This window comes from Brienomyrus brachyistius, chromosome 12 (assembly GCF_023856365.1).
Source record: "Brienomyrus brachyistius isolate T26 chromosome 12, BBRACH_0.4, whole genome shotgun sequence".
NCBI lineage: Eukaryota > Metazoa > Chordata > Actinopteri > Osteoglossiformes > Mormyridae > Brienomyrus > Brienomyrus brachyistius.
Genome location: NC_064544.1, coordinates 14257851 through 14272658, shown reverse-complemented (window position 1 = coordinate 14272658; position 14808 = coordinate 14257851). Strand labels below are relative to the sequence as shown.

Here is a 14808-nt window from a genome sequence, read left to right as displayed (position 1 = left end):
AATATCTGCCCCCCTTGCATATGACTGGCCTAGTGAATCTATTCTTGGCAATGCGTATTTGTACATACAAGCAAGCTGTGGCTTGAGTCTGGTGTTATGTGCCTAGAGACTTCAGAAACCTCTTCTGTTCACTATTTCTATTCAAATGATTCATTTTGTTATAAATAGATTGAACAGAAATTGGCATTTAGAAATCTGAAAATAAATATGAACTTAGCTACAATGGTGTACTGTCATTCATAGCAAATGTATTTTAAAAATAACGTGTTAATTCTTGACATAAAATGCCAACTTTTGAAAATTTAATGCAAACACGGTGTACATTCTGATTTCGACGTTTAATCAGTTTCTCTGGTTGACAGGCTGTGTTGCAGAAATATTTCCAGCTACTCTGTAGCTCTGTAATCATATACTCTAAACTCACATTTATTAATAAGATATTGGTGAAAAACATAAATAATTATGACAAATTGAGAAAGACATAGGAGAACCTGGAGCACATATTTTGTATCTAACAAACAAAATACAGACCTAAAACAAACAGGAACTACAATATGGTCACAGAATTTACACAGCTGCCTGAGTCTCTTGAGTTTCTCAAGACACAGAAATCACATTTTTTAAATGACATTAGGGGGAAACTAATAACTGACCGACTCTCAACAATAACGAACGATCTACCAACATTTGTTCTACCTGTAAATAATATCCTTGTATCATCTAATGTGAGGCCTTGATGTTACTTGTAATTCTTCACCGAAGTATTGGATTTCAAAACACTTGGTTATATGAATCAAGATTTACATAATAATCCAGTGCTTTGCAGCACCAAGAGTACAACAAGCCACGGCTGATTCAAATGCTCTGCCCACCTGTTCACATGGTACTCTGACCTACGTCTGCTGCAAAATGAGCAACTACACTTTTGTATTTTTCCTGTAATTACAAAGCGATCAAATGATAATTTTTGTAATAAGCCATTTGCCTCACGTGTACGTCACTTTGAATGAAAGCATCTAAAAATTTTATAAAATAAATGAGGCATGAGGTATACTTACAATGGGACAAGCTGTAGTTCGTTCCAAAGTGTGTTTTTAATGTACTGTCTAAAAACTGGCCACTGAAAATGTATGTGTGCAAGGCCTGCTTTGTTACATCTGATAACAAGCTAATGCAGCAGAGGTTTGTATTAACTTTAAAGATGTTTTTTTCTAACAATGATACCAGAACATCCAATTATTCCTTACAAATATTGCTGACATGCTGCAGGAGAACCGCCTGAGTATTGGCAATGATGATAGTTACCAGTAGGGGAGATAGTTAGGAGATCTTTTGGGGAATACATATCTCCTGGACTGCCACTGTCCAGAGATTTAGAGATCTAGAATAACAAGGCTGAGAGAGCACATGGAGAACGGTCTATTGACACAGCAGGTGATTACTAGCTTTAATTGGCATAAAGAGGAAAATTTAATAAACTTTCTAGTTTATGGTTATTTCATATTTATTTCTCCAAGTTTCAACTATGAATATGTATTAATATTTAATACTATTAGTTTTTCTGCAATGTGTAACATTTTGTTTAAAAGACAATGTATTTCGATGTGCTGCTCAAATAAACGTATTGAACTTGCATTAAAACTCCAGATTCAGCAGACTAAAATGCATTAACTTTTTACGTAAACGTTTACGACACCACGTTTTTGTTTATTTCATTATGTTATTATTATATATTTCACATTATTCTCTGCATATACGTATGATATTTGAATGTGGCTTTCAGGACGTCTCCTGGTACACATTAACATAGACACTCCGAAGACCATGGCCGCATTAAACTGACTCACGATCTAATAATGTACCAATGTAATTTCCAAAATGTTGACATGTCACACAGGCGAACAGAGGTCGCCTTGTGTCACGTGGTGTCAGGACGCGCGTGATACACCAGAAGTGACGTAGTTGCTGTCGGTTGAATTACGAAGACGCTTTCGGTATTATTCGGCTGCAGAGGCGGAATGAAGAGCTTCATTCTGAAGCTCAGAAGCTCTGAAGCTGGGTCTGCCTCGAGCGTAATGACCCATGCGATGTGGATGCTTTTATAGCGGCGTATATGCCTGTCATTGGGTGATTTTTGCGATGTCAGTTTTAGTTCACATGAGGAAGCGAAGAGTCGCGTAACTAAATCTTATATGCAGTGGTAACCACTTTTTTTATGTATATGTAAAGTAGCAATCCAATTTTAGAATAAGTTAGTTAAAATGTTTCTAAGTTCTCTTTCAGCGGTGCTTTTCCTCTCCCTGTTGCCCCCCTGCTGGGGCGGTCTACCTCTCGTAATAAATACTTGGTCTTTTAAGGACGCTACGACGACAGGTAAAATTCATAATATTTCTGTTCTGTTTTCACATCAGAAATTTGACTCAAGGGGACATTGATTTCTTTCCGCAGTGAGAGGAACGTTTGCTCACAGCCACACTAAACTAATGACAATACAGCTATCAACCCTGTGTAAAGCTGTTATATTACAGAGGGCAAATATATCTTTCTAGTTTGCTTCATGTGAGGAAGTGACTTAAAAACTGCCATTCACACGCTGGCATTCTTGTTCGGCAGCTTTCTTTAAATATAATCACTGGAATTATGTTATTTCACTTCAGTACAGAATATCTCCTCATATTCCTGGTTATTTTCTGTAATAATCTGAATATTAAACACAAGCTGTCGTACAATTGCAGCTGTAGGCTTCCTTATCTTTCAAACCAAGTCAACGAGGATTACATGCCAACTGGTGATTTGGCATGCTGACTTCAGTGGGTCTTTTGAAATTTCAAGTTGTGGTCTTTTATGATTCGGCTGCAGATCTGATATTTAGAGAAACATATTTTATGATTCCACACACAAAATAGGCCAGCCGTTTAAACCCCTTATTTTAGGTCATTGTGACATATGTTCTTTCATCATAATCTTTCATCCAAAGCATGGAAGACCCTCAATTCGGGGGGATCCATACTGGATGCTCTGGAGAGGGGCTGTGCGCAGTGTCAGACGGAGCAGTGCGATGGCAGTGTGGGCTACGGCGGCAGTCCTGATGAGAAGGGAGAGACCACGCTTGACGCCATGATTATGAATGGGTGAGCAGTGCATGTCGAAACCTTCGTGTAGAAGACTGGTGGGTGATCAGAGTATCTCCAGTGGCTGGAGACTCACTTTGTGGCGGTGCTGACCTTTGTCTATTTACAACTCAGAGATACGATGGAAGTGGGGGCTGTGGGAGATCTCAGGCGGATTAAGGACGCCATTGGTGTGGCAAGGGCGGTAATGGAGCGAACCAAGCACACCTTGCTGGTTGGAGAATCAGGTAATGCAGCCCCCCCCCCCCCCCAGAAGAACCAGGATTCTTTATTTTAACCTCAGTATATTCCAGATCAGTATGCAGATGATATAAGAACAAAGCCTGCTTGAATAATATTTTACACTCAATTTCTGTTTAGAGCAATCTCTTAAGTAACTTAGCTGTGCTCTGTTCCTGTTTCACAATGTGTCTTAAAAATATGCCGTTTAGGCAGCCCAGCCTTACCAGAATATCTTCAGTTTTCTCTCTTTTCCTTTTCTTTACATAGCCTCGGTTTTTGCCGAAAACATGGGTTTCGCAGCTGAAGACTTAACGACTAATAAGTCACTTGATATGTTCACGAAATGGCTTAATGGAAACTGTCAGCCTAATTATCGTCAGGTGAGTGTTTTTTTTTTTTTTACCATTTTATTTTACTTGCTGTAATGTATGTGTACCTGTATTTAAACTCATATGCTGTAATTCTAATTGTAAGCTCATTTCCTGCTAGCGGCAAGCGCTAAGCTAGTGACCAGCAGAGTAAGCGACAGACTGCGCTCCTCTGCAGAGGCCTCCTGGGTTATATCCAGCTGCTTATATATGTATACGGAGAATAAAATAAAATCAATAGCATATATTTTGTTTATTTAGCTGACATCTTTATCAAAGGCAACTTAAAAGGAAGTTGGAGCATTAATTGGAAAACAGTGTTAAAGCAGTGGGTCTTAACTCTGGCCATGTTAAGTCTTTGATCAGGCCTGGTGTGAAGTACAAAGCAAAGAGCAGTGAGCGTTTGACAGGGGGGGGCAGGGAGCACAAAGTCGCAGAGTGGGTGTGTGGCTGATGAGAGAATAGGAGCCAGCAGGGAGTTACGGTAGTCAGGCCTGGACAGAGCCAAGGCCGAGACTAACGCCAGTGGTGAGAAAAGGTCAGGTTTCTGATTTATTGTAACGTTAGGAGTCTATAACTCAGAGCGCAGGGAAATGTGTTGAGGCAGTGTGGAAGAATCAGGGTGACCCTAATGATTTGGAAACATAGTGATACCTTTTGTAGAGGCTTTCTGATTAATCAACAGCAGTAGCTGTTTATCTAAAAAAATCCAGGTGATCCTTTTGAGTAAATTTTGTACTGGGACACAAGAGGAGTCCAGAGAACTGCCTTGCTAGTTGGCAGTTTTTGTGGCTGAATTAGGTAATTTAGATTAGAACCATCACGGGTTAAAATGCTGCGATGGAGAGCCTTGTTTTATATTCTGAAATATGAATCATATATTCTTAATCTTCCACATCCTTCCCTTTATGAGCCTGACATGCTTTTTAGTAAGGTGTGATTCACCTGAAATCTCAAATTGTAAACCATTAATGGTGTTTTATGTAAGAGGCCATTAAATTGTTTACTTTGGAAAACCTTGAAGACATTTTTTTAAATGTCAAACACTCTCACGTGTCAGTCCTATATTCTAAGTACAAGATAAAATGACCGAATGACCACACTTTTTAACATTTTTGTTCTTTTGTATCTTAACAGAATGTTTCGCCGGATCCTTTGACCTCATGTGGTCCTTACAAACCCAGTGCCGTCTTGCATCGAAGACGGAGCATACAACACGTCGATATCCATGCACATGACACCATTGGTACTGTACTCTGCTTGAATACGTTGTCTTCCTCGTTAATCTGAAACATTTTCTTTTCTGTATGCCAGATATGCACGTATAAGTGTGGATTGCATACAGGCCCTTTTGGTTTTATTCATAGTTGATTTGCACTTTACTAAACAGTCCACTGTAATTAGCTGTTAGCCTAAATGTTTTTGCCTATGTGTTATTGTAAATGTATATTTGGAGATTTGGTAATGTCCTGTATCAGGATGAATAAATTTATTGGAATCGGATTAGTGCGTGTACACATGTACACATGAAATTGGTATGGCATTTGACGCTAAAATGATAGCTTTTGCGTAACTATGGGATGTAGTTTGGCCGCAGGGTGTGTGAGTCCTGCTTCTGTGGCCTGACTTTATTTATGTGGATGTAGGTATGATTGTGATTAATCAGACCGGGAACGTAGCTGCAGGAACGTCAACTAACGGCGCAAAGCACAAGGTTCCAGGGTTTGTATTAGTCCTGTTTATTTGTATTAATCCTGTTTAAGAAAAGTACCGGTGTGCCTGTTCCTGCTTTTCCTTACAATCATTGTTTACTGTGAGTCCTGAAAAATGCATTGTCTCTTGGTCCAGGAGGCTCTAAATATTTAATGAAGCCATTTCCATTTTCGCTTTTACAACTGAAGGCCAACGGGCAAAACTGACAGTCTTGTTTGTGCGATATGTACCTTGTTTATTTAAGAAAAACTTTGATATCTTAGATGGGGCGCCTTTTGGATGTTAGATTTCTCCTTAAATACTTTATTAAAAAGAGAAAAAAAAACCTGAAATGGTAATTTACCTCCATCTGCTTGGCGAGTCATATTCCAGGGTTACGTCTTTTTTTGTGGTATTGATTTCCTTTACCCCACATCACCTACAATGAAATTTAGAGCGGGTCCGGTTGCCAGATTAATTTTTGCACTCCTGCTCTTGATAGCCGTGTGGGGGATTCTCCGATCGCCGGAGCAGGGGCCTACGCCGACAGCGCCGCGGGGGCAGCCGCCGCCACCGGAGACGGGGACGTTATGATGCGATTCCTCCCAAGGTTCCTGGACTTGTTAAATACATCTGATAAGTCCATTTTAGACGGATTTCCTTAACTGACGTGAGGCATAGGAGTACTACCCGCATGGCAGAACTGGTGTACTTGTCAGCTAGAGGTTTGCTCAAGTATTTCCTGGCAATTAGGGGAAAGGACTCTGATCATGTTTCCACCACTTGTGGTGAATATTCAGCCCTGTCATTCCTAGTGAAAACCTCAATGATTCTAGTAACCCGGTAGCTGACAAGCATAGCCAATTTAGGATATCTTGTTTTTTTTTTTTTATACATAATTTGTGCAGTAGCGTTACTGCCCATATGAAAAAGGAAAAATGTCTAACTAGTTGCAGAAAAATATGAAAATATCTACTGTAGACTTCAGAAGGAAATAAGGAAGCAGCTTTTAGACGATTAGGGATATACAGTTAAACAGCTGCAGAATTCGGAGAGCAAACAATATTGGGAGCTTAGAGCAAATAGGGCCCGTATTTTGGTGATGTAATCAGGTGTAACCTGAGCAGCCAGCGCTGATTTGCTCCCTTATCTCTTCATGCAGTTACCTTGCTGTGGAATTAATGCGTGCAGGAACAGATCCAACAACGGCGTGTCAGACCGCGATCAAAAGAATCAAGCAGCACTTCCCGCATTTCTTTGGTGCAATTATTTGCGCAAATACAACTGGTGGTTACGGTAAGTGGCGAGGGTCAAAATACATTTTACTTTTGTTCACAGTCATTTCATATCTTGACAGAGATACTTTATTAAACAGGTTCATGCCAAGAAATCTGAATGTTATTACAGGCGGTATTACACATTTGAATAAACTGACATTAATTTCACATAAGTCACATTTTCAACTTTTTAATGAATAATTCTTACTGGCTAAACTTGGTCATTTTTGCCAGGGTGCGTAAACTTTAACATTTAATGTTCTTAGTAGTTACACAAGCATAAACCATAATGATACACATGGACTTAGAACAGTAGTAATGTATTAAGGGCTTTATGTAATAATTGGGGGGAAAAACACATCAGACATCAAAGGGTTATGAATTTATCGCTTGGTGATCTTAGACAGGGGGCCTAAGTCCAACCTTTATACGCATCATACTGTCAATTATGGTCAACATGGCAGTAAAAATTTCACCTGTCAAAGGATTTTATTTCTGAAGGATTTGTTTGTATTTTGTTTGAAGGTGCTGCATGCAACAAAGTGCCAGGGTTTTCCAGTTTCCCATTCATGGTGTACAATCTGCAGTCCAGTGATCCAGTTCAAAGAGTAGTGGACTGTATTTAAAGCTACACTGGAACAACACAGTGACTTGTTTGGTATGAAATAACCATCAGTTTTTAGTTATAACGTTTCAGGGCGCTCAGGTAATTGAAACAGCTCACATCATCCCATGGTGAAATGTCTTCCCAGCATTACCTAAACGCAATGTCTTTTCCACCTCCTAAAGCACTGAAGGTTTTTTTTTTAACTAATTAAAGTTTACATTTTTAGTGGCTTAATTTGAAATTGCACTATACAGACCATGTAATTCTTCTCTAGTGAGAAAGTTTTTATTGGATGGTAAATGAATCTTTCCTAATTAAAACACATCCACGGTAAACAGTGAAAATGAATATGCTGTTTGTTTAAACGCTTATACCAGCGTGTAATATTTAGGATTACAATGGGTAAGACTACAACACAACACAGAACAAGCAAGCATGCTAATTCTGCTACTGATGTTCTTGCTGTAAACAATACAATGTGCTACCGTCTCACTAAATATTTAAAGCAGATTACATTTCCCGTTCAGTTTAAATAGCTTCATTAAAATTGATTTATTAAAGTTACATCTGGAAAGATACATACTTTTCATATACTCTTCAAAATATCTGACTCAAGTCTATAGCATAAGAAGAGAAAGTGCCAACGTTGCCTTTGCCTTAAGTTTAAGGTCTCTACTTAACCCACTGGAAGAAGTCACACTGGCTAGCCGTTCCCAAGGGACACACGTAGAAGCGCCGTCCGTTATTGGCTCCTAGTTTCAGGACTGTTCTGAGGAGGCAGCGTTTCCCGTGTTTACAGGTCGGAAAATGCAGATCTGCCCACTGTGGGGAAAAAAACAATCTGATCCCCAATGTGTTTTCACCAATTTAACTTTGTTTGCACAATACTTTTACGTACATATTTCATGGGTACACAACACCTGACTCAGTACCAAATTGCAGGAATTACTGTGATGGTGAGCAGTTATCCGATGTAGCATATGAGAAGCTGCTTAGGAACAGGAAAGTGCAGAGACCATTTGTCCATATTAATGGCCTCAGGAAGGGTGAACAGCCACTTGTAAGCCTTACCTCGAAGTAATGGCACCTCGCTTCCTGTGGCAGAGCACAGCCGTAGAACTGCCTGCCTTTATTCTTCCCGTCCTTCCTGACCACCCGTAGAGCACAGGGCCGCCGGTGAGCGATGCAGCAAGGGCTGCTGGGAAAGTCTGTCGGCGTCACCTGAGGATTAAAACTAAAGGCACGTGGATGCGACATTAAAACACACAGCACAAACTCACCCTGTCAAGTATGCAATATGGGGGGGGGGGGGGGGGGGGGGGGGGGGGGGCGTATACGTTGGCCCACTGCTAGCGACCATCTGCATATTTTAGCTACAGTGCGTGAATGTAGTTACACTGAGGCCATTCAGCTACCATTAACTGAACGGAGCGATTTTATGCATTTTTTAGCATGTTGCAATTGCAAACTAATGATTTAGTTACAGCTCCTTCCTTGAACATACAGTTTTCATAATGAAAACGTGAAACGTTTCTCCATTTGAATCATTCTCCTAACACACAACTTTAATTGGCCCATATGGGGAATATTATAGTGTCATATTTGAAGCAACTAGTTTGCAAAATAGTTTGTCTGAATAATAATTTAGCAGATGTCACTTTTAATCAGCACACTTTATGCTAGTTTCGTTTTGGTCTGTTTTACAAGTGCACAAATGAATAAAGAATATAGACGTACCTCGTGAAGTTATGATTTCCACATTGAGGTTTGTTACTAGAGGAAGACTTGTGATCAATTCTCATTTTCTTGCATGGTTGACTGGAGACCATACATTCTTCAGAGCTTCTCTTACACGACGAACCCGGAGAACATCTGGGACTTACTTTCCCTTGACCAAAGCTTTGCTTGTTTATATTGCTGTTTGCCAAAGAACTCAGATGAGTTTTCCCAAAGGAATGAGTGGGGCTCGTCAAGGGTTCCCTTTTAGTGCAATCCGTGAAAATTAGAGTCGAAGTCCCGAACGCTGCCTCCCGATTGACTTTCAGTTCCTCCCGTGGCTTGGCAAAGGCATTGTGGGGGCACTTCATCACATGTCTGGTGGAGAATGAAAAATCCTCTTTTGGCCCCTTTTTGGGAACTGTAGAGTGGGGAGGAATTAGAGCTGAGGAATTAATTTGTATTCACAGCAGCGTGATTCAAACACTGCCGGGCCACATTCCACCACCGACCGGCTTAAATCACACAGTCGCTTGAGGGATCCTTTCTACTACTTTGTCTGCATGGTGCGTCTGAATGTGGGACCGCCAACGACTAGCCCTGCACCTTGAAATCTGCATGAAGGGTGGCCTGGAGTGTCAGTGCATCAGAGGCACACAGCAGCCAGGGTTGCGTGATGAAGTCATGGAGGAGCTTAGCGACACTTACGTTGGGGTCGGGGTGACAGGCAGGCCGCACAAGACTCCGCACTGGCCCCGTTTTTCAGAGTGCAGAGTTCACATGTCCACTGCTCATTTTTCGGGGCCACATGGTCACTGCATTCCGGGCCTTCTTTGGAAACCCAGCCCATTAAAGAATTCCTGCATTGAAGTTTGCTTTAGAGACGGTTACATGCAATAGTTACGATACGTCTGGCTGACAACCTCGCAAACCAATAACGTTGGTCACATGCTTTCCTGCCGAATAAAACAGTATGTCGACATTTAACGATGGCACGTCCCGAAATTCAGAGTCCCCCATTAATAAAATAAGTCTACAACGCGCTCCAGAATGCAAATTGTCTACCCTGCGTTGCCTGTCGGAGTATTTTCTCTGCAAAAAATATTTAATTTTTATACGGCGTGCCATTAGGTTTACATGGCAAACAAACAGCAGAGGCAGCTTTGCTGAATTTTGCAACGAGTTAAATTAAAATTCTAAAAACAGCCCAGCGAAGCAATCCGGGCTTTGCGATCAAACCCTGTTTAAGCCTCTCTCAACAAAAACAGGAGGCCGGTAATGCTCGCATCCTGCGCGGAGAGCGTGACAGCACATTCTCAGTCATGATCTCCCAGTTTCAGTCTCCTTCATCTGCATATGGGGGATGAGTTTCTAGCTCTGGACAAACCCCACCCGTTACACAAAGAAAAAAGGCCCAAGCAGCGTGTTAGATAAGCCTTAAATCCGATCTAAATACTACCTTAATAAAATGTATATAACATAAGGGAGAGAAAAGCGACTGCGGTGTTTTTACCTAACATTAACCTGGCTAGGAGCCCCGTTTTGACAGTTGTGGCAGAAATATGTCATCCTTCCATTCTCTCCAAGCCGACAGACGGTGATCTTTGACATACACTGACCACACCGAGGCTGTTTGTATACCTTATAATGTTTATGGAGCAGGGATCCAGACTTATTGCACTGGGAAGAAAGAAAAAGTGAATTAGTAAATGAAATAATTCTCATTTTGCTGTAATAAGGCAAATGCACTAATTAGGTACAGTCAATTAAAATACATTTTATCTGGCCAAAGCAGAAACCTGATGAGTACAGTCACACCATTGTTCTTCTGTCGGGAATACACACATTTATACTTAATAAATCACACAGCGTTCTTTTATAATCTTCTCTTCCACAGCCGCTTGCAAATATATATTATAATGTCAAGGCAAATAACTGGAATTTAGTAATGGCAAAGATGGTCACACTTTTGGGTTTCGTCACATACTGGAAACATTTATGCTATTCCTTAAGGAAAAAAACGACAGTACAGTACTTAATGTTTTTAGAACTGATCATCTGATGCAGAATTTACAATTTTCATATGTCACATATGAACAATGTTCAGACTGTCATGCTGTACTGAAGATGCATTGGGACAAAATTTTGCTGTCAGCTCCAGAACACGATTTTCCTTCCACTGCAAATGACTTTGCACATTTCACTATATTAAAATAAAGTGAAATTGCCCTCTGGGCATTCAGCCCAGTGCATCATATTCCACAATAAAAATGTAAAGGTAATAAAAAATGCTAAATTATATGTCCTAATCATGATTTTATGGAAATTAAAACAATATGAGCGTGTTTTTCACAAGCGCCTTTTGGGTATAGCAGTGGACTTTGTGTGTCTAGCTTAATGAACTCCATGTCACTTGCAAAGCTGTGTACCTTGTAGAAAAGCAGGCTAAAATCACGAGTCATCTTCACCAGATGGCGGATCTCACCATCTGTCAACTGGCTGACCTGAGAAAACGTCACATATTTTAATTTACGGTTAATATGGTGGGGTTGTGGCACTCAGAATTACAGATATTTGAACTTGAACCTTTAATGGTATTCTAATTACCTGCAACAAAGATATGGATAAAGCATAAATATAAAACAATTACGGACAGATTTCATTTGCAGTCGTAATTAACAGAATATCCCGTTGCTTTTACTTGAAAATGACATTAAAAGAATACAGCCAATTCCACCGACCAGAGGTTAATATGTTTCAACCACATTATAACAGGTACCTTGCTGGCAGGGTGAAGACCACTGTTGAATAAGGCCTCATTTTTTATAATGTTTCCCACGCCAGGGAGGACAGTCTGGTCCAACAGAACATCACAGAGCATGCGATTACTCTGACTCGCCAACACCTCCATTGCTCTGGAGGAACTAAACTTGGGGGAACAAACGTCTAAGCTTTCCATGGTCCTCACTTTCTGTTCACATTCATCCGCGAGCCTGCAATCAGAATTAATAAGCAGAGAACATAAGGCCTATACACATAAGAGAACATAAGAGAACTCATGGTCTATTGCTGGACTGGCTAAAAGAATACACAACAGCAACATGTCAATTTAAACTGTATTATCCAGGGTGAACATAAGTGGAAAGTTCAAGTCCATAAAGTACAAATCCAGACCAAGGCTTTGTTTCAACCATCCAGTTAAATATAAAGAGTCACAGTCACAGATTACTCAGCTGATTGGCTGAAACAAAATCTTGGTCTGGATTTGAACGTTCCACCTCTGAGGGTAAGCATATTTTGCTTTGCGAAAAAGAAGATAAAGGCAGTATGCAAGGAAAGTATTCTGACTGTAGAAAACAAATGTCAACATGAAACAAAGCGAAATCCTGGAGATTTCAGGCATTTTTAGGTCGCCCCCAAAAAAAGAGGACAGGTTTGGGAAGAAGAGGAAGTATGGTCACCCTTGTATAATCAGTTCTAGTTAATTTCCATCCATCAATTTCCCAAAGTTCTAGTTCAATTTCAGGCAATAATTGCTAATTTACTCTATGTTCTGTATTGGGTGTGCACAGAAAAAAAGAACCCAATATGTTAAAATACCAGTATATTAACTGCATTTTTATTATCTTGATTAAAATACAGAAAAGAATACTCCCAACAGTATTGCTGTCATTTTGACTTGTGCACCGCAAGCTTTTGAAAACTAATTAAAACTTTTGTGCGACGTGGTTTGGGCGTAAAAGATGGCCACCTGATTTCCACGGTGGTGTCAAAAAAGCAGAGAAGGTCATTGGTGAGACTGATCTGCAGGGCGGGCAGCCTCCCAGTCCTGTCCTTCCTGTCACTGGGGTTGATCCTCAAGGAACCATTCATCCCAAAATGAACTCTGGAGCAAGATGGGGCGATCGGAGAGTGATAATCGCAGTGACACTACACACTGTGTTAGCCTAACTTATTAATGCACTAATGGCCCAACTATGCACCTATATTGTAAAACTAGTAGCATTATCAACGATAATAATCATGTATTTTCAGGATTTAAAGTGGACTTGAACAAAAACTATTTTATAATGCATGGGAGGTTGGGGGTAAAAAGGTTTAAAAGGCAGCACAGTATAAAATCACTGATAAATGTGGACGGCCTCACAGTATTGCATTGTACACTGGAGTGCCTTTAACGTAACAATGAGACTGAGATTTTATTCCCTTTGCTTTGATGTCTATATAACACAAATAAAACTTTTAGGATCAGATGAATACCGTAGAGCACGCAGACCAAAATACAAGAAAAGCTCTTTTCCGAGGGTATCCACGCCGACGTACTGACAGCCGCCGAAGACACGGAAAGACACTGCGTTGGAGCCATCTGCCTAGAACAGAGATGCAGAGGTACCGGTGAGCCCTTGGCTTTCACTCCTCATGGTACAAGCTTCTCCAGATCAGCTTTCATTACTGACATGCGGAGCCGTCTAGTAGGTACACCACACCCTTACGTATTTCTTGCATTTAAGTAAAATTACTTTGATTTATTTGATTCATATTTTCTGCATTATTGCAAAGACCGTGTTCGTTTGCAATTCGAGAAGCTGCAATAAACAAAGCGGTTATCTTGCTAACGCAAATTATACATATTGTATCTGTAACCGTAGAAATTCATCTCAACCCTGCTTACTGATGGGATTGCTTTCGCGTCTCCAGTAATGTCTTGAACTTTTTGTCCTTTTTGTACTCTCGATCGGATGTTGTCTCCATGTAACGTGCATCCCGGCCCCTCAACCATTGCAACTTACTAACTTTATTACTTTAGTTACCACAAACTAGTCAGGTGTCACTACTGCATCAGCGCCACCAGGAAGTATCCGCTTACAAAACGCCCGCCACGACGGGCGCATGCGCATCAGCCAAACACCGATAGTCACATGACTATAGATTATTTTATTGTGTTGTCATGTTTTTCCATCAGTTAAAATTGCGAATCTATTCATATCTAACTTTTATGTATCCCGTAGGTGGTTGGGAGTTCTTTTGTGTGGGAGTGTTTGGTGGGAATAAAGTTTTAGACTAATGTTTAGACTAGTTCCTGAAAGTACTATCGTCCCGAATTGTAGTTAATAATGCAGCGCTACGTCACAAATCGGGGGGTTAGAGTTAAAATCTCGCTTAAGATCTGTAGGTACAGGAACTACATCGGTTTCCTCCGGTTGCTGTCGTTTTCACCTGCGTAGGTCTAGAAAATGAAAGAAAATAATAAACATAGAGGTTTACGTGATAATTACATAATAATTTGTACTAAGCCTAACGAGTACATCGTCAGCACCGTTGCAGGTCACTTGCTATTCTGCATGCTGAAAGTACAAAAGGTGTATCCCAAAAAGATGACTAGTTATTTATTCTTTTTCTGTAATTTATTTTTCTCATTTTGCATATGTATAAAACAGTGTTATTTTTACAGCGCCTTTAACACGACATAATTATATAATGTGTATAGCGTGTCTATACAGAATTTTGATAGATTAAAAGAGCACATTAAAATGACTTTATAAATGACTGCAAGGAAACACATTCCTTACCACTACCACTAGTCATAATCCAAATAATAGAAATAATACAAGAAAAAGAATATCCCCCTTAACTAAGATGGTTGTCATTTTATTGTTCACTTGGTAAAATTGCAAGTGTAACCCTGCTTTATTTGTCAGAAAGAGAATCAAGTGTTATTAGTCTGGCATTTTGTACTCATTATACAAGTAAATGAGTGATATTATCACACACTTGTGGGTCGCTCATGATTTTTC

General features: G+C 40.2%; 2 protein-coding genes across 3 annotated transcripts; one reads left to right on the top strand and one right to left on the bottom strand.

The window, feature by feature from the left end:
• Window positions 1-1987: 1987 nt before the first annotated feature.
• On the top strand, window positions 1988-7641 carry aga (aspartylglucosaminidase). The gene is made up of 9 exons (XM_048971428.1): window positions 1988-2373; window positions 2978-3131; window positions 3246-3358; window positions 3621-3733; window positions 4859-4967; window positions 5368-5443; window positions 5916-6023; window positions 6576-6709; window positions 7216-7641. Exons 1-9 carry the CDS (start codon window positions 2262-2264, stop codon window positions 7314-7316), a joined length of 1020 nt encoding a protein of 339 aa, XP_048827385.1. The 5' UTR covers window positions 1988-2261; the 3' UTR covers window positions 7317-7641.
• neil3 (nei-like DNA glycosylase 3) lies at window positions 6755-13886 on the bottom strand. Of its 2 annotated transcripts, none has more exons than XM_048971424.1 (10): window positions 13686-13886; window positions 13274-13383; window positions 12765-12899; window positions 11793-12006; window positions 11443-11517; window positions 10527-10693; window positions 9722-9888; window positions 9035-9434; window positions 8369-8531; window positions 6755-8119 (listed from the first exon to the last, which is right to left on the bottom strand). In XM_048971424.1, the coding sequence occupies exons 1-10, from the start codon at window positions 13791-13793 to the stop codon at window positions 7970-7972; spliced, it is 1689 nt and encodes a 562-aa protein (XP_048827381.1). In that variant the 5' UTR covers window positions 13794-13886; the 3' UTR covers window positions 6755-7969. The 2 variants fall into 2 exon arrangements, with proteins under 2 accessions (XP_048827381.1, XP_048827382.1); XM_048971425.1 differs by having other exon boundaries at window positions 9722-9873.
• Between the last annotated feature and the right edge of the window lie 922 nt (window positions 13887-14808).